This window comes from Camelus ferus, chromosome 28 (assembly GCF_009834535.1).
Source record: "Camelus ferus isolate YT-003-E chromosome 28, BCGSAC_Cfer_1.0, whole genome shotgun sequence".
NCBI classification, from domain to species: domain Eukaryota; kingdom Metazoa; phylum Chordata; class Mammalia; order Artiodactyla; family Camelidae; genus Camelus; species Camelus ferus.
This window is the reverse complement of record NC_045723.1, coordinates 7,340,549-7,365,198: the sequence shown is the minus strand read 5'-3', so window position 1 is coordinate 7,365,198 and position 24,650 is coordinate 7,340,549. Positions and strand designations below refer to the sequence as shown.

General features: G+C 55.2%; 1 protein-coding gene across 21 annotated transcripts; it reads left to right on the top strand.

The window, feature by feature from the left end:
• The first annotated feature begins 1,535 nt into the window (after positions 1-1,535).
• SH2D6 (SH2 domain containing 6) lies at positions 1,536-9,210 on the top strand. 21 transcript variants are annotated; one of them, XM_032469558.1, is made up of 19 exons: positions 1,541-1,772; positions 1,889-2,579; positions 2,710-2,735; positions 3,112-3,146; positions 3,521-3,603; positions 3,691-3,823; positions 4,409-4,521; positions 5,108-5,168; positions 5,635-5,657; positions 6,009-6,069; positions 6,177-6,243; positions 6,456-6,534; positions 6,695-6,754; positions 6,864-6,888; positions 7,066-7,143; positions 7,317-7,372; positions 7,500-7,648; positions 7,796-7,954; positions 8,618-9,210. In XM_032469558.1, the coding sequence occupies exons 2-19, from the start codon at positions 2,487-2,489 to the stop codon at positions 8,865-8,867; spliced, it is 1,551 nt and encodes a 516-aa protein (XP_032325449.1). In that variant the 5' UTR covers positions 1,541-1,772; positions 1,889-2,486; the 3' UTR covers positions 8,868-9,210. The 21 variants fall into 21 exon arrangements, 20 of the variants coding, with proteins under 20 accessions (XP_032325464.1, XP_032325449.1, XP_032325450.1 ...); XM_032469561.1 differs by having other exon boundaries at positions 1,542-1,772; positions 3,533-3,603; XM_032469562.1 differs by having other exon boundaries at positions 1,542-1,772; positions 7,569-7,648.
• The last annotated feature ends 15,440 nt before the right edge of the window (positions 9,211-24,650 follow it).

Sequence of the window (24,650 nt, the reverse complement as noted above, 5' to 3'; positions counted from 1 at the left end):
GTTTTCTCTGGGTGGGTTTAGACTATGCTGGGCCCGAAAATTTTGGCCTGTTCTCATTGGAGAGCTGAGATCCGGAAAATGTGGAGAATGGCTGTCGGTTGTAGAAGGACCGCAAAACTGGCCCTCAGTTGCTGCCAGACTGTGGGGCCCGGGGAACCTTCAAAGTGTGAGTTTCTAGCAGTTCCATTTCTAGGAATTCATCCCAAGGGAATAGCTATGGTTGTGCACAAAACAACCCCGTGCCAGAGATGGAGCAACAGGTTGTCCGAATCTGCCTGTGCGATCAGGAAGAAGCAGAGTGCTGCAGGGCTGGCTGGGCTGAAACAAGCCACGGGGCAGACTCCTTCCATCTCCTCCTCCCTTGTGTGCCCGGAGCAGTGCCCCCACCCAGAAGGCATGGATCCCCTCCTCTGCCCGGGGCTCTTCCCCCACCACCACCCCAGGCCCTGGCATTTGCCTATGCAAAGCCCTGAACAGAAGGAGGAGGTGGCAGAGGCAAGGGCAGTATGACTGGGAGCCTACTCAGTTTGGGGTTTGCTGTGGGGTGGTGTCAGAGCTTCCCGCTGTCTCTCACCTGCGGACTCTGTTCCCACAGGAGGTCCCCTTGGTGGGGGAACTTGCTCCTGCCTTATGGTTCAAATGTGGAACAAAGGTCACCTGGGGAGTGGAAGTCAGGAAGGGGACCCTTGTCCCTGACTCCAGGCTTCCCGGATTGTTCCTTTGCTTTTGTTTACACAGTTTTTCCCACTATACCAAATGGGCCCCCCTCAAGCCACCCCAGTGACTTTTCAGAGCATCTTAAGTGCCGTTTTGCCTGCCAGTCCCAGGAATCATCTGGTCTTCCTCTCTGAAGTCCGTGGCCAGCTCCAACCCGGGGCTCTCCCTCCCAGTGCCCCAAGTCCCATGGCCTCCAAAGATGCAAGCACTTGGCCTTCATTTCTCCTTTGTGCCGACTGCCAGGACATCACCAAAGTAATAACCACAGGAAAATTACAGTGCCCTTGAAAGTTCCATAAATTCATGATCGTTATCTGTGTTCCCTCATTCCCTGGTCTGAACAGAGTCAGATACCAGATACCAGTTAGACACCCTACTTTTCGCCTCAATACCTCTCAGAAGTCAGAGTTCCAAAATTCACTCGGGTAGCAGAGCACCAGGAAGCCGAGGGCTCCTGAGGAAGCCTGTGATTACTGCTGTTCTAACTCCATCACAGGAAAGGAGGGTCAGGACCCAATCCTCAGTGAGGTACAGGATGCTTAGTGTTTAGAGCGAAGGCTCTGGGTTGGGCAAACCTTTGATTGAATCCCACCTCCAACACTTAACTAATTGTATGACCTTGGGAAGGTCACTCAGTTTCTCAGCGCCTCAGTGCTATGGACTGAGTTACATACCCCGCCATCCGCCAGATTGACACGTTGAAGCCCTAACCCCGCAATGTGACCATATTTGGAGACAGGGCCTTTAGGGAGGTAATTAGGGTTAAATGAGGTCATAAGGGTGGGGCCCTGATTCAATAGGGCTGGTGTCCTTATAAGAAGAGATCAGAGATCTCTCTCTCTCTCTCCCCAGAATGCTCTCTCTCTCTGCATGCACAGAGGAAAGGTTGTGTGAGGACACAGCGGGAAGCTGACTGCAAGCCAGCAAGAGAGCCCTCGCCAGAAGCCAGCCCTGACAGCACCTTGATCTCGGCTTCTAGTCTCCAGAACAGTGAGAAAATAAATTTCTGTTGTTGAAGCCACCCAGTCTGTGGAATTCTGTGACGGCTGCCCGAGGTGACTAATACGCTCATTTTCCTCATCTGAAAAGCAGGGATAAAATTAGGACTTGCATCATGAGGCTATTGTGAGAATCCAGTGAGGAAATGCGTGTGTAATGCCTGCCTGTTTAGTTTTCCTACAGCATCTTCAGCACCTGGAACAGTGCCTGGTGGATAGTGGATGTTCAATTAATACCTACTGAATGAAGAGCTACATCCATCACGAAGCGAGCTGTCAAACCGCATGCAAGTGCATCTGTCTGAGCTTTTCACCAGCCTCCACCTCCTTGATCATCGATCACCACTCACCAGCAAATGACAGCAGGCACAAAGGGTTTAAGAAAAGTGTCTGCAGGGATAGTCTCCTGGTTTTAAAGTGTCTGCAGGGATAGTCTCCTGGTTTTAATGGGATGTGCCAGGAATGCCATGTCTTCTGTGAACCGGGAAAGGGGCTTGGTCTGGCTGATCCCCAGTAGAGAGTCTGAGTCTCTGGGAGGAGAGGGTATTAATCAGGAAGCTTTGGAGCCCTGGTCCAGCTTTGCGGGCCTGGGCAGGGAAGAGAGAGCTCTTCTTCCCATGGGGTGGGGGTGTGCGCCGTGGGGCAGATTCAGCTGTGGGAGGCGATGTGGGGGAGGCTGGGGGGAGCTGCGGCTGGGTCCTGGGAGTGGCACAGGTGCAGCTGGTCTGGGGTTGGAGGCCACAGCAGGCCCACCTTCCTGGTGCTTGTGAGATGCAAATGATGAGAACAATAGGGCCCTGTCCCCAGGCCATTTGTGGCAGAACCTGGACTCCGAGGAGGCACCGCTCTCTCACCTTGGCCATGGTGAGACTTGGTTCTAGGGCAGCCCCAGGTGCACATACCGGCCCACCCCTGGGGGCCTGGGACTCTGGGCAGGGAGGGTCATTCCCGCTTCACTAACCAGACCCTTACTCCCCTCCCTGACTCTTCCCAGGAAAAGCTCAGCAGAAGCAAGCCCAGGTGAGTCCTCGGTCTCCTCCCTTACCTCGCCCTCCTATCTTGTTCCCATCTCACTGCCCCTTTCCAGGGCACAGCCATCCTTAGAGCAGGCCTTCCACACCCAGTGAGGCCATCCATGGACCTCCACCCCCTGGGAACACTAGGGCTCTCCCACTGCCAGCTTCCCTGGGGCACCAACTCTGCTGGCCGTGCACCCCGGGGCACTAGCTCTGCCCGCAGACGCTTCCTCCTGCCGCCCTGGTCCCCGGCTGCTATCACACAACTCCAGGGGGGCGCTATTCACACTGCCATGGATGCGAGTGTCCTAGGGCTGTGCAGGGTCTGGAGGACACAAACTCACAGCCCCCTGGGCGAGCTGATTAGAGTCTGATTGCAGGTTGGGGCCACCCCTTCCACCCCCGAGGTGTGCAGGTAAGTGTCCCAGAGAGCAAGGGGGGCCCCTGCAAGTTGAGTCTCCCCTGAGGGCTCTGGACACCTCCTGCCCATCATTGACCAGCACTGCTAAGTCCCTGGAGCTCTTCTACCTGTCTTGGTCAGAATTAGGGATGCCTGGGGTGGGGGACTGGCATGGGTGGGACAGGCTGCGAGGCCCCCTTATTTCCAAAATGCCTACCTCACTGGCCCTGCTGCAGTGTTGGAAGGGCCCATTATGAATGGTTCCTTTGAGTTGAATGAAGCATTGAGGCCACTGCAAAAGTGCAGGTGGTTTTTTATATTGGGGGGAGAGAGAAAGTCATTGTGCTAGGCAGGGGCTGGGCTGGGAAGAGGTGAGGCAGTCTTACCAGTCTCCTGTCCAGACTCCCCACCTTGGAGAAGAGACGCCCCCCGCCCAGCTCCTCTGCCTGCCCCAGGGACCTGGAGACGCCAGGTAAGTCCAGCTGCTGAGCTGGGCGTGGGGTCGGGGGAGGCAGCGCCACCACTGCTCCTTCACCTCCTCCATCCTCCCTATGCTCAGCATCCCTTCCCGGAAGCCCAGGAGGAGGAGGACGAGGAGGAGCATAAATACGAGCTGCCCCCCTGTGAGGCTCTGCCCCTGCGCCTAGCTCCCGCACACCTTCCTGGCACTGAGGAGGAATCTTTGTACTTGGGTGAGGGCTGGGAGGTTGAGGCAAGGAGGCTGGGTGGTCAGGCAGGACAGGAGGGTCCGCACAAGGGAAGAGGGCCAGGCCTCGCCTATTTGTCTGTCTGGCCTGGGGCGGCGAGGGGAGGCCTCAGCTGGCAGTCACTGAGGCCTCTTGGCTGGGCAGAGAGAGAGGGATGGCGGGAGGGAGGGAGGAGGGGAGAAAGGAAGGAGGAAGAGTGGGAAGGAGAGGGGCCTGGAGGGGCAGTGTAACCAAGGCAACAGCAGGGAAAGCAGGAGACCTGACAGGATCCCCTGGGCCTGGCATTCCCCCTCTGAGGTCCCAGCACATCCTGGAGCAAGGGTAGGGGTGCCGAGAGAGCCCCAGCTGCTGCTGGCACCCCACCCCCACAGCTCGGGGCTGGGCCAGGTGGGGGCAGGGAAGCTGTCCGCCTCCAGTTGCCATGGATACAGGGCTGTCGGGAAGCCAGAGAGCAGGAAGGGGAATGAGGGAGGGAGGAGGGAATAGAGGCGGGGGGGGGGGGGGGGGGAATGGGAACCCAACCTACGTGGGAGGAACCCACCGAGTCACAATGCTTGGGGTCTTTTCCAGATCACTCTGGCCCCCTGGGTCCATCCACGTCATCAGCACCACCACCACCGCAGCCCCAGCCTGAGATGGTGAACAGCCTCCCCACCCACCCCACCCCAGGCTCCCACTTCCCAGTGAGTAAATCTAAGAGGCATCTCATTTGCGAGATTCCCCCACGTCTGCACTCAAGAGGCCCCTGAAAAATTAGCTGCGTCAGAAGCCGGTTAACAGTCGCTCCTCCCACCTGCCTGGCCTGGTCCTTCCCCCCCCACACCATCAGCTTCGCCCTGGACTCGCCCTTCTCGCCTGAGCCAGGAGAAGGGAGTGCGGGGTGGGGGGTGAGGGGGTGAAGCTCAGCCACCCCTCCAGGCCCCTGAGGCCCCAGGAAACCCTCTCAGCCTACGGACTGAAGAAATCCTTCACTCAGCTGCCAATCACTGCCAGCGCTCATCCCTGCCGTGAGCCCACTGTGGGCTTTGAAAGCTACCACTTTCAACATATATTTTATGGGAATAAAAAGAAAAACCAGGGGAGATGCATAACAACAACAGAAAAAGAGCCACAGCATAGAAGCAAAGGAGAGAATCACCTCCTTTGTGCGTTAATGCTTGTCATAGTGTTTTTAAAGCTGCACAGATCCCACCCCACCGTCCTTGCCCTCCCAATGTCACAGTGTCCCTCAGCATCCCCCCACCCAATTCTCCTGCTTCGTGCCCACAGCTGAAGGCAGCGCCGTGCCTGCAGGAGGTGGGGAAGCAGGGCCAGCCCTTTGGGAGGCGAGGTAATGGGGATGTTCTGGCCCACTCAGGCCTCGCCCTGAGAAAGGGAATCCTGGCCCCCATGGTGGGAGGCGGGGAGAGTGGAGCTGGCCTTACGCTGGTCTCATGCTTTGCCTGGTGACTGTGTCCCCCACCCCCAGCTGTTCCTCATTTTTACCTGCCGGTCCCCCGAAGGCAGGCAGTTCAGGAGGAGACTGAGGCCCAGATGCATTCAGTGCTTTGCCTGAGATCACAGAGTCCCTGACTCCCAGGCCAGTTCTGCACCTGCTGTGGTCTCTGGGTCGGGAGACGGGCACCCTGGGGATGTGACGTAAGGCCACTGAGGGTGAGAATGGTTTTCACCTGGGACTTATAAGCTGGCTCCGAGGAGCCCCTCAGAGAAGTTCCAAGGACCCACCGCCCTTCCAGCCGAGGTTTCACTGAACCCCTCTCCCTGCTGCTCCTGACTGGTGGGTCTTTTCCTTCCAGAGCTGGACGCACGGACCCACGCGGTGAGTGCCCCTCACGCTAGGATGCTGGCTAGGAAGTTGGCAGGGATGGGTGGGAGGTGTGGGAGGGCCAGGAAATATCCCTAAAACCCAGGGAAAAGGCCCAGAGCAGAGCCCCTCCCCCTCTGTCACAGGCCCCTGGCTGGGCGTCCCCCAGTGTCTCCTGGGGGAGGGCCTCACGCTGGAGGAGGGGGTGCTCACAGGCGCCCCCTTCCCGGTAAAGGAGCAATTTCAATCATTCCACGTCCACCTTGTGTGGGGGTGAGATGCCAACAGCTCCCCCAAGTGATGGCTCCGTCCTTCCTCCCCTTCACCGGTCAAACACTGGGTCCCCTCCATCCCTCCATCCCTTAGGTTCCCGGCCCTCCACAGAAGCCCGATGAGGGCATCTACCTGGAGTGTGAGCCCAGTCCAGGTGAACACCTCCCTCCACCCTGTTCCATCCTGCCCTGAGGCCCTGGGCTGCTCCCCCGCAGCACAGCACACTCTCCTGGATCCATCTTCTCCCCTGTCCTCTCTCAGCATCCCCACAACACGCATCTGCCTTCAGACACCCACATGGACACCCACGCTGCTGCCTCTGGTCCAGGTTGACCCACACTGTGCCCCAGAGGGAGGGGGCCCCCTCAGAGCAAGGGCTGTGGGGAGCTTCCTAGCTGTTGCAGCCAGGCCAGCACTCTCCCTGGTTGGGAGGACTCCCCAAAGGCCGAGCTGCAGAGGAGCAGAGGCCAGCAGCTGTCCCCAGCCCCACCCTGGATTTCCCTGCCTGGTGCCCAGCCCAGCCTAACCACTCTGTTTTAGTCCTGGCTTTGACTCAGACTCTGAACTCCCAAGCCCTGACGCCCCCAGTCCCTCTACCAAGGACATCAGTGGGGCCCAGGTGAGCACCCCACCAGGTGTGTGTATGTGTATGTGTATGTGGGGATGATGGCCAATCCAAGCTTCTCCAGTCCTGACCCTGGGATCTCCAAGTTCACTGGGCTCTTTCTTTTGAAGGAGGTAAAGACCCTGATGTCTGTTCCCCAATTTGCTCCCCACAGGCCCACCATAGCCCCCCAGGAAGCTCAGAATGTAAGAGGCTGGGCATAGAGGCAGGGGAGGTGAGCTGGGAGGGAGGGAGAGAGCAAGGGAGGCTCAGGGTAGGGCTTCTGGCCCAAAGGAGCAGGCTGGCAGGGCCAGGCTCTTCTGACTCCACATCCTGTGTCCCAGGGAGCGTTGGATGCCACCTCTAAAGGTGAGTACAGCACAAACCCAGACAGTCACACAGGGCCCTCCCAGCCACGGCCCTGCAGGCCACAGACTGACTCCCAGCCTCCACCCTGCGTCCCAGTTTGCTGAGGGGTGGGGGGGGTCCCTGCAGCTGACTCCAGCTGAGAGCAGGCCTGAGGGGACCCCCTTGGGCATTTTCTAGGGTCTTCACCAAAGCAGGAAGCTCCCAGCCTGTACCTTAAGGTCATTCCTCATTCGGAGGCCACACACGGCCTAGCCGGTGGGTCCTACCGGAGCCCTTGGAGAGGAGGGGGGGAGGTACTGGGTGTCCCGCTATGGGCTTTAGACCTTTGGGCACCCCCCTGGGACCTCGCCACCCTCACAGCTGGCCCCGAAGCCTCCTTGGCCTGATCCCCTCCTAGCCCCAGCACTATAATCTGCTTCTTCCCGCAGGAAGGAGAGCCTCTTTTTCCTCTGGAGCTGTCACCCAGAACACCTCAGCTGCTGAGGTGAGGAGGGGCTAGGAAAGGGCTGGTGGGGGAGGCCCGGGGAGCCCTCCTGGGCTGGGGTCACCGTTGGACGCACTGGGCACCAGGTAGGGGAAGGTCGACATGAGCACAAATGACTGCAGCCCAGCGTTCTCCGTCCTCCCCCCTCCGGTGCCCTGGCACATCTGGGAGTGGCTGTGCGTGTTTGTACAGACAGGCAGTCTGCTGGGCCAGCCTTGGTACTCAGAGAACTGTGACCGCCATGCAGTTGAGAGCGCCCTGCTCCGACTCCAAAAGGTGGGCAACCACAGACCCCCTGGGCCTTGTTGGAAACCCCTCCTGCTCCTGGGCTGTGGCCGGCTGAGCCGGCGGGAGCAGCCGTGCAGGGGTGGAGTCGGGGCCGCCGCTGGAGGAGGAGGTTGACGGAAGGGCTCTTCTCTACAGGACGGGGCCTACACCGTGCGCCCCAGCTCAGGCCCTCATGGCTCCCAGCCCTTCACCCTGGCTGTGCTTCTCCACGGCCGGGTCTTCAACATTCCCATCCGGCGGCTGGATGGTGGGCGCCACTATGCCCTGGGCCGGGAAGGCAGGAACCGAGAGGAGGTGGGTGATGGAGGAGGTAGTGGGTTAAAGGGCGAGGAACAGCAGAGCAGTCCCTGGGCCCAGCCAGGAGCATTTGCCTAGGGGAAAACTCCACGTTTTGTGTTTTTCTGGAGTGGGTGGAAATCTCAGTGGCCAGTGCCCTGAGTTCCTTCCCAGAAGCCTGCACTTTGAGAAGAGGCCCATCCTGCTCTGGGGGGAATCACCCCCCCAACCCCCCAGCGTGGCTCAGTCTGCACAGGGCCCTGCTGGGGGCATGTGTACCTGTAATGGACCTAGCTGGGAGGAGGGCAGGGTCCAGGTACTCCAGTCTCCTATTTGTACCAAGGACTCAACTTTGCACCCAACGCTTGCTAGGCTGCCAGCTAGAGACGGTCACCATGCAGCTCCCCACAGTGCAGGACCAGGGCAGAGGCACGGGCCCAAAGTTATTGCATCTGACCTGGGCCATAGGAGTCTGGCCAAGAACATGCCTATGGAGGAAGTCCCAGGAAAGGCCTGGAACTGAGCAGCAAAAAGGCAGTGGAACTTCGTGGGGGCAAACAGGAAGGAAAATATTTAGAAAAATGTCAACAAGCCCCTTCGCCACAGCCCCTCGGTTCCCTCGGGAGGTGTCTCCCAGCATGAGGCTCAAGGGACTCACTGACGCCCTGCCTCCCTGTCCAGCTCTTCTCCTCCGTGGCCGCCGTGGTCCAGCACTACGCAGAGCACCCCCTGCCGCTCGTGGACAGACACAGCGGCAGCCGGCAGCTCACCTGCCTGCTCTTCCCCACTAAGCCGTGATGCCACAGTGGATGTGCACACCCACCTCTGGCCCGAGTTTGCTCCTTGGGCTGTCTGCCTCTCTCCTCTCCCAGGTCTCCACCCCTCCAGCCCAACCCCCATCCTGTGCCCCAGTCCCTGCAGGGCCCCCTGAGAGGCACTGGGAAAGATTGCCCAGAGACAGAAAGGGTCCCCAAGACCACACACCCCATGCTCACGCAGACCCTGGCACTGCCACCTCTTGCTGCATCTCCAAGACTGGGAGGGAGGGGACAGGCAGGACCCCCAGTCCTGGCCCCCAGACATGGCCTCCCCAGCTGCTCAGAATGATGGCTCCTGTGGGAAGCTGAGCCTCAGGGGGCTAGCACAGGCACTGCTTGGACGCAGAGAGAATCTTCTCACATTCCGCGGGGGGCTTAACACAGGGCTGGCATCCGGGAGGGACTCGGTCACCCTGCACATCGCTTGCTTTCAATAAATATTTGTTGAGTGCATCCTTGAATTCTGCTGAGCAAAGGAGAGATGGCCTCTATGAGGTGCCAAGGTTCTCGAATGTCCCAGGGCACAGCCTGGGCCTGGGAGTGATAGAGGTCAGGCCAGGCCAGGCCAGAAGGGCGGCCCCATTTTGGCCCCTGGGCTGGGGCTTTGGCCCTTAGATGGCCTGTGCGGGCCCCCTGGGTGGCTGAGTTTTGTTTCATTGTTTTGTTGGGGGGTGGGTTCAGGGAGGGGGAGGAGAGAGGTTCAGTGCTGCTCAACCACCCCATTAAATGATCAGAATAAAGTTCAGGACTTGTCTACCACCCATTTACCGCACAGCGTTCCACCGGGGAGGGATGAGCCTGATTTTGCGTGCTTGGGTGTGGTCTGGGGTAGGGGAGACGGGCGGACTCCAGGAAAGATCTGGGTATTGGACACGCCAGTTCCGGGATCAAAAGCCCCACGTGGAGTTCAGAGAAGACCATCGGAGTAGAGCCGCCTGGGAGGCCCCAGGCCTGGGGGCTCCGAGATGGGCCGGCGGCCCGCGGGCGGGCGGGGCGGGCGGGGAGCGGAGGAGGGTGGCCCCGCGAGGGCTGGGCGAGGGGCGGGGGCGTCCCCGGGGCCCTGGCGCGGCGCCCGGAACACCCCGTGCCGGAAGCGCATGTGACTGTGACTCCACAGAAGCCGGGAGCGCCGCGAAACAAAGGGCAGCTCAGCGGCCGCCGGCGCTCGGGCTGGCACGGGGGGCGCGGACCCCTGCCCCCAGCCGGGGACTCGGCTCTGCCCCGACCCACCCTGCACGCCCAGGCCGGGCGGGGAGCCGCCCGATCCTTATGAGGCCCGGGCGGGAGTCCCGGGGAGGTGGGGAGGGAGGGCAGCCCCGAGGACACGCGGGTGAGAAGTCAGCGCGAGGCTGGGAGGGCGTTATGGGGTCCTGGCTGGGCTGGAGAGCGTTGACCGGTGCTTCTCCGGCAAATGACCCTCTCCGAGCCTTAGTTCCTGTGACAGAGGCGAAGATAACCGTCCCTACCAGTTGTCCTAGTGTTGGGAGGCTCAAGCGGGGCGGTCCACGTGAGACGGCGAGCACGGCCCAGGGCCTGATGGGTGCTCTCTGGCCCTTCTTTCCGATCAATGTCACGTGAATTCCGGTCAATGAACTGCCACTTTCAGCGTTCACTACTGGAGGGAAGTAATTTCTGGCTGTGGCACCAGGAAGAGGAACCGGATGAAGCGGCTGGCTCAGGGTGGGGTGAGGGTGGGCACTGCTGTTTGTATATGTGTGTTGCGGGGGGTGATTAGCAGCTGAGAACTCTAGCCCAGGCAGGGAGATGCGACCCCAAGCCAGCCTCCCTCTGCTCTGTTAGTCAGCCCTGGCTCCCTCCAGGCCCTGGCTGGGAGTGGCCACTGTACACTGTCCCCAGGCTGACCCAGGCAGGGACTCAGGGCTGGAGAGGGTGGGTCTCAGGGTGGAGTCAGACTCCTGCATGCCCCACCAGCTGTGCAGGTTTGACTTCTTTTGAGGAATCCTCCACCCTATGGCCACAAAGGCCTTAGGACCTAATTTTACCAAGCGGTGAATTTACCTAGCCCTGAAGCCATGTGGCCTGTAGGGGGTGGAGTAGAGGCCACAGCACAGAGCTCATGAGTTTGTGGCTCAACAGGGCCTCTGCTTGGTCCCAGCTGGGGGACTGACTAAGGAACTAGCCTCATCCCTGCCCTCCCTGGGGAAAAAGAGGAGGAGCAGTCCAGGCAGCGGGGACAGTCTGTGATAAGGGACCCAGAGGACCAAACAGAAACATGGTCTGGAGAACAACTCGGCCTAGCTAGCACTTCCTCAGCCTGCAGGTCTGTGCTTAAAAGCCCCCTTCTCCAGGAAGCCTTCCTGGCTGCGCTAGCCTGGGCTCGGGCACTTAGCAATTGCCTTTTCACTCCCAGGAAAGGACCAACTGCTACTACTGCCCGGAATATAGTAGGTGCCAAATATTTGTTGAAAGAGTCACTGAATAGGTGAAGTCAACTCTGGATCCCTCTACAGCTGATAACATTCCTTGATCAGGGCTTCCTTTGTAAGAGAAAAATCCAACCCAGTGCGGTCCAACAGAACTTTCTGTAATGATAGGAACATTCTGTATCTGCATTGTCCAGTACAGTAGCCATGAGCTACAGGAACACTTGAAATGTGACTAGTGTGATGGAGAAACTGAATTTTTAATGGTAATTGAATTAATTTTAATTCAAATAGCCACATAGAGTTCATAGCTATCCTGTTGTTCCAAGTCTCTTGTCTTCCCAAGTGTGAGGGGCAGTGGTGAGAGAGAAAGCTGGAGAAGTTGGGGGTGGGGGCTGGGTCCAGAGGACACCAGGGGTCCTCCGTAATGAATGTGAGCCCAAGCGGGCCGCTGATGCTCTGAGCGGGGGCGGCTGCAGAAAGGATGATATTTTAGGAGGATCAGTCTAGCTGTGCGGTGCTGAGTGGGTCGGAGGGCAGCACAGGGGCAGGGAGAACAGTGAGGGGCTGCAGCTATTGCTGGGATCCAGATGAGAGATGACACCCCTTGTTTTTCACCACTGCCCCTTCAAACACCCCTTTTCCATTTCCTCTCACCCGGCAAGCTAGACTCTAGAAAATTCTAAGCAGGATCACCAACTAGGCGATCAGGTCTTGGAAAAATGCCACTGGGTGAGGAAACTCATGGATTACCAAGCGGCCTGGAAGCGTTTATAGGACAGGGTAACCGAGGAGGTGTGCCGGTGGGAAGGGCGTGAAAGAGTGGCTAACCCTAGACAAGACTGCACCTGTGGGGCTCAGGATGTGTTCTGTGCAACCGTCCAAGCTACTTTCAGCCTTCGTTTCTAAAGAGGTAGCTGCTCCCGGGACAAAAACATGGGTTCTGGGGCCAAAGGACCTAGCTTTGACTCTGGCTCAGTCACTCACTTCCTGGATGACTTTAACTTCAGTCTCTGCACTTTTAAATCGGGGCAAACAATATCTGCTTCTTAGGATTGTTGTGAGAACCTGACATGTGGTAAAGCCAAATGGCTGGTACTTGGTAACAGTCCTAAGTCCTAGCCTTGACTGTGGGCCTGCCTGTGGGCTATCCTGCACTCCAGTTTCCCCAACACACACACACACACACAGACCTTTAGGCATTGTTAGCACTGTAATGATTGTTTTCTCTGCCCACCTGGCTTTCCTGTCGCCTCCTCTTGGTAACACGACCCACTGCCCCCACCACAGGACTAGGCATGTGACCTGGGTCTGGCTGGGACCAAAGGCCAATCAAAACTTTCTCTGAGATGGATATACTGATGTTGAGGAGAGAAGCCCTCTCTCCAAACCTGAGCTTGGGCACCAAATGGTCACCTTCCCTACCACGTGGCAGAGCCTGTCTGCAGAAGTCAGGCAATGACATGGAGAAAAATAGGACATTGGATCCTGTCCCAAGGTCCCCACTTTTGCTGCAATGCCCCTCCCAACTGTGTGAGCTAGAAATTTCCCTTTTGATTTAAGCTAGTGGCGGGGGAGAGAGTATAGCTCAGTGGTAGAGTGTGTGTTTAACATGCATGAGGTCCTGGGTTCAGTCCCCAGTACCTCCATTTAAACAAACAACCTAATTACCTCCCCTCAAAAAATTAAAAAAAAAAAAAAAGCTAGTGGAGGTTTGGCCTCTGATATTTGTGAAGATTTCTTGTGTCCTTGAAGTTTGACATCAAGGGAAGGGATTCGTCTGAAGCACAGAGCAGTGAGTGGTAGAACCACAATTCTGCACACCTGCTGAAAGACTCTCTCTCCTCACCTTCACTTGCAGCCTCCAAGGACCCTTGAGTCAGGGGTCATAGGAAACAGCCCTTCTCCACTGGGACAGGGCTCAGCAAACTCACTGCCTTCCCAGAGCAACACTCCCAGCATCCTCCTCATGTGTCAAGGATGTGAGAGGAGCCAGACGGCTGTCTAACCCCTACCTACCTAAGGTGGCCTGCTCAGCAGAGAGGAGGTCCTCGCCCCCACCCACACCACTCTGAGTGCCTGCGATTCTACGCCCTTGTGGCTTCAGTGACCATTTATGGGGATACTGAGGTCAGTTTAGAAGTGTTTTAGACCTAAATTCTCGCAGATGTTTCTTTACTTTGCAATTCTGGTTAAGGAGAGAGGGGGAGTTGGGAGCCAAAGGACTTCAGGAAAGTGGTTTTCACATCTGGTCTCCAGACACCTATGGACCACGATGACAATGTCACCAGTCAGTGACGAAAAAGGAGAAAAACCACAACCTGAGAAGTGAGCTCTTCCTGAAGCAAAATTACTCCACTTACTGGACCATCCTTTAAGGAGAAATCAAGTTCCTCCTTTTTTGGTATTAGGTTATATTTTCTTTAGCTACATCTTTTTTCTGGTTTTTTTTTTTTTCTTTCTGGGTGGTGGGGGTAATTAGGTTTAGTTACTATTTATTGGAGGTGCTGGAGATTGAACACAGGGCCTTGTGCATGCTAAGCGTGCACTCTGCCACAGAGCTATACCCTCCCCCCATGTTTTCTTTTAGATTTTGCTGGGCGCTATCTTTAAAATGGGGTAGGAGGGGCAGGGTGGTTGGCCTAGATAACCTGCAAGGGCTTTTCCAACTCCGATATTCCAAGCTCCTTGGGACCCAGGGCCGAGTACACGCTGCCTGGGATTGGGTCCCCGTCACAGCCTGGCCTGCCTCCTCCGTTCTCTCTACTTCCCCCCATGCATGTCCCCACCAGCCCCCCCCACTCTGTCCCACAACTCCTTATGCCTCTCAGGGAGAAGCACTCTGTCTGCAGTGAACTCTGGATCAAGTGATAACCCAGGAGATACAGTTTATAAAAGGCAAACATGGGTTTTGAAGAGCCAAACATTTGTCCTGAGAAAATGAGTGGATGGAGCCCTGCCTCTTTGCAGGCCTGGAAGTTAGAAGGACAGAAAGTCACTGACAAGGAGCAGAAACCCAAGAATACACATCAAGGCCAGGGCTGGGTGGAGGGAGCCCATCAAAAGAGACACAAGTTCTGGATGTCATTGACTCCCCCAACACCTGTTCTGGGGAGCCATGTGCTATCTTGTCCTGTGTCCTTGTGCTGTAGATGAGGAGATGAAGGCCTGGGGTTGGGAGTCTCTGATTGGGGGGTAGGGGATGGCAGAGGGACCCATGTACATTTTTTCCCTCTGACACTACCTCAGCTGGGGATAAGGCCTGGAGATGGAAAGGAATTGAGGGAGAGACACCTGGAAACCAAGTCCGGAAGAGGCCAAGCGCTAAGTGAGGGCTGATCCAGGCCCCCCCACGAGCCCTCCATTCCTGCCCCCAAGCCTGGTCACTGCTCTAGCCCCTTGTGTCCCTTTTCCTGTGCCCACAGCCCTCAGCTCAGCCCTCTGGACATCCCAGATCGTGGCCCGCAATCGACTTGGAGCAGGAGGCTGGTAAGAGAGCCGGAGAGTGAGGAGGGCTGTGGGTTCCCTTCAGGGTACCCCTAAACTCCACATGCCCTGTTGAGAAGCTCCAGGAAGCAGGGAGGTGGAGGGGAGCTGTCACTGCACTTAGAGCAGACTCCTGTCCCCCATGTAGTACACTTCTGTACCCCAAGAGGATCCAGGGACAGAGGAAGTCTCATGGATGCTATGAGTCCCAAACACTGGGGCTGGGCCCGAGGGAAAACAACAGAACCAGGAGTCTCTCTGGGGACCTCCTGTCACCTTTGACCTGAGATGAGTCATCAGTAAATCAAGCGTGAGATGGAAGGCCACATTGGAATACACAACCTGCCCACGTCTCTGGCACCTGCTGCTGTGGGCAGCAGGTCATTTTTAAAGCAGCAATATCAGAGGCCAGAGAGGAACCAGCCCCAAAGTCCCCGTATCTACCTGGGAGATGCCACCAGCTCTAGGAAGGCTTCCAGCAAGGAGACATTGGGCGGGCGGGGTGAGCCCTCGGGGCCCTCAGCTGTGCCCAGTGAAGCTGGGAGCTGGGGCAGCTGGGTGACCTGGCAGTGGAGGCGCAAGGAACCCCAGGCTGCCTGCTGCTCCTGGCCACCCTCTCCCTGAGAGCAAGAGGCAAGGCCATGAGACTCCTGGGACCCATCTGTCTAATTCCCAGGGCCTGGCAGCCAGCTCTGCAGCTGACGCAAGGCCAGGGGTGGGTGAGCTCAGCCTGTCCCTGGCACCCGGAGCTCCCTGAGCCCCACCCCACCCTAGAAAATACGCCCATTCTCCTCCGCTTTTGGCCCTCCTAGGTCTCAAGCTCCCCTCCTCTGCAGGCAGAGTGGGGCCACCTAAGGATCGGGGAGCGGGCCCTGCTCGGGGCTGGGGTAGCGCTGAGCACTTCTGGATCAGCCATGAGTTGTGCTGGGACCCTAGCCCTGGGCAGGTGGGCCTGTCCAGTGGGGAGGGAGGAGCTGGGCACCCCTAGGTCCTCAGGCTCTGTCCACGCCAGCCCATGTCTTCTTTAAGGAGTTGTCTCCAGACCTCCTTATTCCTTTAGAAGGGTGGGCTTTCCTCCACCGGCCCGCACCTCTCACTTTCAGTGCCCAGGCCCCCGGGAGGAGTGGCAGGGCCCGGCCCCCCTGCCAGGGACTCTCGAGGCACCATCAGCTCAGGATGACAATTCATTCAGCATCCGTTTACAACGAGCGCAGCAGCAGTAGCCTAACATGTAATAACGCAGCACAGCTAATGGGTAGGTCTCATTTTACAAAGTGCTTTCGGGATTAGTTAGTGCTTCAAGGGATCCTGGTGACAATGCTGTGATGTAGGGAGGCCCGAGGTGAAGAAGCTGAGACCCAGAGAGTTTCAGGGGCAGAACCGGGAGTCATGCCCACAGGGTCTTCCCACATCCTCGTGTTGCCTTCGTCCTGCCCCCCAAGCAGGGGGGCACATACCCAAGCAGGAAGCAGGCGTGCTTGTCACTGGAGACCCAGTTTGGACAAGGGAGCTTTTCTTGGGAAGGAGGAATGGGGGGAGGAGGCTGGGAGAACAGGACTGTGGACCTGGGGTAGAGGCATGCTGGGGCCAGCCTGGGAAGGCCTGGGGACCTTCTGGGGAGCACGGAGATCTGGGGAGGGTACTTGGGGCACTAGAGGTGCAACTCCTGCATCTCAGCTGCTCACTCTGACCGAGGCTTACTGGCCATGCTGACCTCGGGGTGGCACCTGCCGGGCTGGGGCTGCAGGACTGACTGGCCCTCGGGTCTGGCCCAGGACAAGTGGCAGTGGCCATCACTGGCTTCCCAGGTGATGCCATGGTTGAATGAAGCTGTTCTCGGCATCTGCCCCACTCCACCTTGTCCTGCCTCTTCTCTCAGCCATGTCTGACCTCCCTGGGTGGCCATGCGCACATCTTCATGACCTTCCCCGCCCTTCCAGTATCTCTGGTTGCTGATGTAACTTCTGGAGCTGGTGCACTTAGGCTGCCCGGACTCACGGGCAGGTGAGCACACAGTCCCCTGTGCTGGAGGGTATGACCTGTGCCAACTACACCTGCCTCTCCCCAACTCTGGCTCTCAGGCTTGGCGGGAAGGTCTGATGGGGCTGGAGGGGAGCAGGGAGGCTGGTGTGTCCTTCTCATTGGAAGGATTCAGCTCCAGGGACCACCCAAAGCCTGGTCTGCACTCTCACCCTTCACCCACCCTGTCATGGTCAGAGAAGGGGGATCTAAAGGACGAAATCCAATGCAAAGGCAGCTCCAGGCTCCGCCCCAACCTTGAACCAATCCCTGGAACCTCTACAATCACGTTCGAGTTGGAAGTATATTTATTTTTTTATTAGATATTGCAATCACCTGACATTACATTAAAATAGCAAAAAAGGGTATAATCCAGAGAAAAACAAGTGTCCCTCCCACCCCTTTCGCTCAGCTGCCTTGTTCTCCTCCCTAGAGAAAAGCAGTGTTGCCAGTTTCTTGTGTATCTTTCCAGAGATAGGGTGGATTACCCATTGGATTTTTGATGATCAGAGCTCACGCAGCAAGGTCGCATTTTGCTGAATTTTCCTGCTTGGGATGAGGCAGGAGCAACTCCCCTGCTTTGAACAGTCCTTGAGAACGGGCAGGAGGTGACCAGAGAGAAACTTCCACAATGGCCCAAGTTCCACTTGTCTCTCCCCTGCCCCACCCTCCACCCGTACTTCGTGGATGTCCAAAGCAGAGGTGAGGACAGATGGCTTTGGCTTTATTTCCCAGACAGGGAAGCTGAGGAGCCAAGATGCTAAGGACACTCAAGGTCACAAGGCCACAGAGCAAAGCTGGGGCACCCCAGTTTTCCTCTCCCATCATCCCACCTCCCTGATGTCTTCCTTTTGTCTTCCAAATGACCTTGAGTTCCTGAATACCTCGTGGCCACAACTAGCCTATGGACATCCCAAGGGCAGGGGCACAGACTCTTCTTCAGCTGCCCTTTCCGAGCTGGACTCCGTGCTGGGCCCTGAGCGGCCCCTCGGCAGCGGCCAACGATGCCCCCTGAATCAAGTGAGAGAGGCCGAGGGTGTGCTTTTCTTCCAGGGACACCCCAAAGCCCTGAAATCTGCATCTGGACACACGCACATCCCTGCCCACCAAACTCCCTGACCCAGAGGCCCTGTGCCTCATCAGTTTCCTTCTTATGCGGTTGGCTCAGTTAATGCCCCTGCCTGGGAGGCCAAGGCCATGGGCTGGCTCCCCAGGGGTGGAATCACGCTGAGGCGAAACGTTCTGTTCCTCGCCCGTGAACTGTACAGAGTGTTACAAATTACAACTGGATGACAACGAGACTGTTCCTCCACGAAATGCACGGTGCATGGTTCTCCAGCTGAAGACAGGTGACTTCCTTGGTGATCCTCTCTCCCAGTTCCTCCCCGCCCCACCTCTGTGATCCTGGGGGTTTCTCTGGGATGAGCCCTGGTCCCTCCTCCCGTCTGTCTTTTACGTAAAGGCTCACTTTGGCAAAGTGGTTCTCTCTCTAAAGGTCATCGAGTGCCCGCCTGATTTGGTTCTCAGAAAACAGGGTAGTAAGAAGGGACAGTGGCTTCCGAAGGTCTGAGCTGTGCCTGTTTAGTGATGCAGCAGGAACAAGGGGAGACAATTTATTCCAGAGAACAGAAAGTACCTGCCGTGGCTGGTCTGTGAATTCAGACTCAGTTCTAAGGTGGGTGTGAGGACGTCGTGTGAGGATGTCAGTGGAATGAGGGACTCCGGGGAGGGAGGGGTGGCCGAGAGGCCCGTGGACCAGAGGGGCTGCTGACTTGGGAGACGATTGGAAGTCCGGGCTGCTGGAGGAAAAACAGGTTGGGAGGTCAGTGGGGCTGGAATCAGAGAGGGGATTCCTGATGGTGGAGGAGGGTGAGGAAATGTTAAATCTAAGGTACGGCAGGTCAGGGGTCACAGAAAAGGAATCTGGAGGCTCAGCTTAAAAATCAACATCCTCCTGAAAGCTCATCTGCTCCGACAACTGGCTCCCCTTCCTGCTTCCTCATTCTGCTCAAGGTGTGACCATCCTGATGGGTCAGGGCACCTGGTCTGGGCCCAGATCTCACCTGATGCTCACCAGGCTCCCCAGGGATCAAAGCTCTATCGTAGGATCTCAGGTCCCAGCTGCCTTCCTAGAATTCCGACCATGACCTCCCACCATCTGTGTTCCCCACCACCGTCCGGTGCCTTGCTCCCTCTGGATTTCCACCATGGTGGGTGGGGGAGGTCAGGGGGAACCTAACTGGGAGTCAGGTGTGACTGCTGAATTAAACTGAATGCAATGGGTTTGTTCAACCTTTGACCATTAAAATGGTGGCCTTTCTTTCATATGGCCGTAATGATACCGTTCTTCCAGAGAAACTGTTGACAAACTGCCAACAGAATCATTCAGGTATAGTTGGACTTTGTCAATAAAATGAGCAACAGCAACACAAGGGTTCACGGCTGGTGGACACACCCCTCCCCGCTTGGCCTCTGGGTCTTCGCTCTTTCTTGGTTTTCCGTCTGTATCGCTGGCCCCTCCATCTCTGTCTGTTTGTCTGGTTCCTCTCCATCTCCCTGTAGACAGTGGAGGGCCGCTCAGTCCTACCATTCTCTGTCCTTGCTCACACGCAGATGACCTCACCCACCTTCACAGATTTAAGACTCATCTCTCTCTATGCTGCCATCTCCTAAATCTATGTCTTTATCCCTGGCCGGTCCCTCAAACTCCAGGCTTGAATACCCAACTTCCTACTCAAGGCCTTGATCTCATGTCACAGACATGACCATGATAGATATGGCCAACAAATTCTCCAAAACCAAACCTTTATTTAACCCCAAACCTGCTCCTTGCACAGCCTTCTCTAGCTCAGTGAATGGCTATATGACACCTTCATTCTTTCAGTGCTCAGAACAAAACCAGTTTAAAACTCTTGCTGGATGTGTTGTTTCTTTTGCTCACACTCCACAGTCAATATATTAGTAAATCCCCTTGGCTCTTCGTTCAAAATATATCCACCTGCCCCTGCTGCCAATATTTTTGCCCAATGACATTTTATTATTATTGTTTTTTTGGCATATAACTTGCTTTCTTTTAAAATTGAAGTATAGTTGATTTACGACGTTGTGTTAGTTTCTGGTGTACAGCAAAGTGATTCAGTTACACACACACATATATATGATATATTCTTTTTCAGATTCTTTTCCATTATAGGTTATTACAAGATATAGACTATAGTTCCCTGTGCTGTACAGTAGGACTTTGCTGTTTATCTATTTTGTAGGAGTTTGTATTTGCTAATCCCAGACTCCCAATTTATCACCCACCCCTTTCCCCTTTGGTAACTGTAAGTTTTTTTTCTATGTCTGTGAGTCTATTTCCGGTGTGTAAATAAATTCATTTGTTTCATTTTTTTAGATTCCACATATAAGTGATATCATACGTTATTTGTCTTTCTCCGTCTGACTTACTTCACTTAGTACAACAATCTCCAAGTCCATCCATGTTCCTGCAAATGGCATTATTTTAGTCTTGTTTATGGCTGAGTACTATTCTGTTATATATGCATACCACATCTTCTTCATCCAGTCATCTGTTGATGGACATTTAGGTTGCTTCCATATCTTAGTTATTGTAAATTGTGCTGCTATGAACACTGGGGAGCATGTATCTTTTTGACTTGGAGTTTTCTGTGGATATATGCCTAGGAGTGGGATTGCTGGCTTATAGGGTAAGTCTATTTTCAGTTTTTTAAGGAATCTCCATACTGTTACCCATAGTGGCTGCACCAAACTGCATTACCACCAATAGTGTAGGAGAGTTCCCTTTTCTCCACAACCTCTCCAGCATTTATCATTTGTGAACTGTTTAATGGTGGTCGTTCTGACTGGTGTGAGGTGATCCTTCACTGTAGTTTGGATTTGCATTTCTCTGAGCACTCCCCAGAGCTCGCTCTCTCTCACTACCTTCTGGTCTCTGCTCAGATGTGACCTTCTCAGTGAGACCTCCCCGGACTACCTGAGTTAAGACAGAAAACCCTCCTACACTCCACACTTTAGATCTTATTTGCATTTTTTTTCATAGCCCTTATCACCACCTGGCATATTGTGTGTGTGTGTACACATGTAAAAATAAAATAGTATGTATTTCTTGGTTGTTTATTACCTACCTCTCTCCTCCAGACTATAAAACTCCATGAAAGTGGAGAGTTTGAGCTGTGTACTGCCAGACTGCAGCATCTAGAACAGTGCCTGGCACAGAGTTCCACCGCTGTTAAAGCTGTTGAATGAATCAGGCTTCCAGACTGTAAATTAGTTGCCCAAGGCCACACAACTAGCAAATGTGGAAACTCAGATGGTTACCCAATTTGCACAAGGTCACAGAGTTGGGGGCAAGGCTGGGACTCCAGCCTGGGCCTGGATTAATCACAACATACAACAACTGCACTTTCCACCTCTCCATCCTCCTGAGACCGATCACCAGGATTCGTCCAACTGCACGCAGCCTTCCTGAACAGCCCTCCTGCCCTTCAACCTCTTCCGAGTTTCAGTCCGTTCTTTAGAAAACATAATAAAGTTTATGTTCTTTGTATAATTATAGCATAATTTATACCCAGCCGACAAAATAGGAAAATATTTTTTTTAAGCAGGGGAAAGAAAGGTATCCATTGTCCTGTATCCAGAAACCATCATTGGTTACTAGGTTGTTACTTTATTCCAGTCTTTTCTATGACGTTCGTGCGTAATAGAGATTATCATTATCATCGGGGCCTCTGGTCACAAGTCCTTGGTTCTAAGCCGAACAAAAGAGAAACGAAGGCATATAATGACCATGGAAAGGGAGGCAGGTTTTGGATAGAAGATACAGACAGGAGGTCGCCCCAGGTGGGAACCGACACATAGAAATGGACAAGAAGGATCTGAGGAGGGGAGGGAAAGGTGGGGTGGGGGGAGGTTGTCTCAACAGGAACCCTGGGGAAAGTGAGGGGTACGGTCAGGCAGGAGGAAGGTGTGGAGAGTGATAAACAGTGGATGAGGCTGCAGAACTTGGGCTCAACAAAGGAAACCTCCAAGACTCCCATGTGTAGGGTGGAGATCCCGGAGGTAAGGAAACCATTTACGGATAAGGGTTCTTACCAGAGAGAATTCAGAGGCAGAGGCAACTGAACAGAGTGTAAGCTTCGTAAGAAAGGGAGGAGTCTGCGATCACTCCCAAGGGGAGTGGCTGAGTGACTGGGTGAATAGTGTTGGTTTTATTGAGACTCAGAAGGAGGGAAGGAGGCATGTAAACACAGATGTTTCTCTGAGCAGGGGAGCTGGGCCAGAAGGAATAGGGTGGAGAAATGAGCAAGAAATTCTCCAGCCAAGACCCTCCAAAGATACTGCCCACTGGACCGGACCTGCACTGGTTTGCCTGGTCTAAAGGGCTCCACTCCCAGACCTGGTTGCTTCCTGCCTTTCTTCTGCCTCTGCTCAGGAAGACCCTCCACTCCAGATGGACCGGCGCCTTCTCCAGCACTAATCACCCACATGCCACTTAACTCGCCTCATGTGCTGGGGCTGCCATCTCCCCTGATGGAGTCCCACGTCTTGCTCCCCAATCACACTCAGCTCCGGGACCTCCTTGCTCTGTGTGCCTCCTGGAGCCACAGCCACAGGCGCCCAGCAGAACCTCCACAAATGCCCCTCGACTTGACTTTCCTCTTCCCCTCTTCTCTCACCTTCCAATCCCCAACTCGGTCAGTTTCACTCCCCGCCGATAGCCAAGCTTGACCCAGAGGGTTGCAAGAGGGGTATTTGCATCAGACATTGCTGACTGGGGCCGACCTAGCCAGGTAGGATTTTCTCCACCAGCCACTCAGGCCAGTGAACCCCCGGGAACCTGATATACTATAGTTGGAATAACGAAGACTTGGGTGCCATCGGGTTGTCAGTGTAACCCGTCTTTCCTGGCCCCAGTTTTCTCATCTGCCAAACAGGCTTTTGACCACCTCACTGGGTTACCACAAGGTCCAATGAGTCAGTGTTTGTGAAAATAAAACAGAAAGTGGAGGCAGGGAGCAAGTGTCAGGTGTCAAGGTCACGTGTTGCTGCAGAATGAATGTTATAAAACACATGAGAGGCCTTAGCAGGTGTGCGGTCGATGTCATGCATGCTGGTTGGATGCCAGGCAGAGAGACCGTTTCCAAATTTTAGGCAAATAAGGGGTCATTCTGAGCTGGGGTGGAGGCAGGAGGATGGAAAGGAGGGACTTGTCAGGTGGACACAGTTCCACGAGCCCGGGCCACAACACAGGTGAGAAAACACAGACCTGGGCCTCTCCAGGGGGATCCTAGTACCCACCCCCAGAGCAAACGCTGTCCCTAGAAGCCAGTGAGGGCGCCCATGCTCTGTCCTACGAGCCCCATCTGACTTCAGTTCTTACGCTCACCCTGCTTGCCTGACCCCTCTTTCCCTGGGGATCTGGTCTTGACCCTGAGCAGATCTCCCCGTCTCCTCCCATCGCCCCCTGGTCTCATCCCACCCTCCCCTCTCCCCTGTCGCACACCACTCTGGATGTTTATAACAGACTTCCACACCAATGCCAGCCAGAAATCCCAGGTGGGGCTCCATCCTGCCTGGTCTGCGTGACAGTCACACCCCCACTGCCATCTCACAGCCATTTACCACGTGGTGGGCGTAAAAGCCATTAGCAGCGGCGGGTGACTCTGCCGTGGTGACTAACTGCCAAGGGAGAGGTGGGAGTGGAAAATAGTTCCCAGGTTTCAAGCCCGGAAGAGCGATGAGATCAGTTTGGAGCTTTGAACTTTGGGGCCAGCAAAGTGGAACTTTCCCTCGGGCAGGGAAGTGTGGGACTGGAATTAATCAGAGAGGTCAGGTGGAGGTGGGGGCTGCAGATACACCCACAGGGGTGTAATTGCTGAGTCTGTGTACAGAGAAAAGAGCAGATGCCTGAGGATTAGACATTTGGAAACACCTCCATCCACCCATGAAGTGAAGCTAATTCTCAGGAAAGGGGCTCGCTCTGACCAGATTCTGGGGTCCTCAGTGGCTCCAGGCTGGGCTGTCATGGAGGGGGGTCCAGGGTGGCAGGCAGAAGGGCCTTGCTTCCCCAACAGGTCTCAAATTTAGACTCGGTGTTATTTCCAAATAGGATTATGCAAACAGTCAGAGAGGCCCGGAGAGAAATGAAACAGAGACATTAATCAGATTTGAATGTGTGGCTTGGTGACTGGCCTTGCTGCCTGTCATGGACAACGGATTCATATTTCGTTACAATTCTGGGGAAAGTACAACTATATTTTGCTGTGTCTTTTACATTCATGTGTTACTCAGTTATAGGTGAACATTTCAAACATACCATAATTTTGTAATTCTAACCTGGCGTTTACCTGGCGTTCTTCATTGTTTAATAAAGGAGTCCCCAGACTAGGCAGTGGGCAGTCTTGATTCCTGTTTCTAATCTGAATAGCCAAGAAGTCTAGCTCCTGGCCTTCAGGGATTTCGCTGTCCAGCCTGAATCACCAGCTGACACCTTCAGCTGCTTCTGAAGTCGGTCTGTCCTGGAGTCTGGATTTATTTGGACTCAGAATTTAACTCCACCTCCCACCTTGACCTTAAATTACCCTTAATTTTTTTTTATTACTCAAAAACTCTCCATTTTACATTTTAACTCTGTGCTTGCCCTCTGCCCTTCAACACAGTCACGATTTTCTTTTTCTTTTAATTAGGTGTATTTATTTATCTATTTTGAATGAAGGCACTGGGGCTTGAACCCTGGACCTCGTGTACGCTAGGCATGTACTCCACCACTGAGCTACACCCTCCCTTCATGGGTGATTTTCTGCTCCGCGGTAAGGCAACCATCCTTGACCCTGTCAAGGACACATTCACAGACGTGGAGCCACCGTGAGCCCTGCTGACACACCTTTTCATTTCAGACAACATCATAAAGTCTCACAGTGTGAACTTCTCAATGTCGACCTGGGCACACGCCACATGCAGACTTTGGTGCCGTCCTCACCTTCT

Excerpts from the sequence above, each read along its gene's own strand:
- SH2D6 (XM_032469558.1), top strand. The coding sequence starts at position 2,487 with ATGCAAATGATGAGAACAATAGGGCCCTGTCCCCAGGCCATTTGTGGC. Across the intron at positions 3,604-3,690 it reads CAGGGACCTGGAGACGCCAG|CATCCCTTCCCGGAAGCCCA; the intron begins GTAAGTCCAGCT and ends CCCTATGCTCAG. Across the intron at positions 7,144-7,316 it reads GGCCACACACGGCCTAGCCG|GAAGGAGAGCCTCTTTTTCC; the intron begins GTGGGTCCTACC and ends TTCTTCCCGCAG.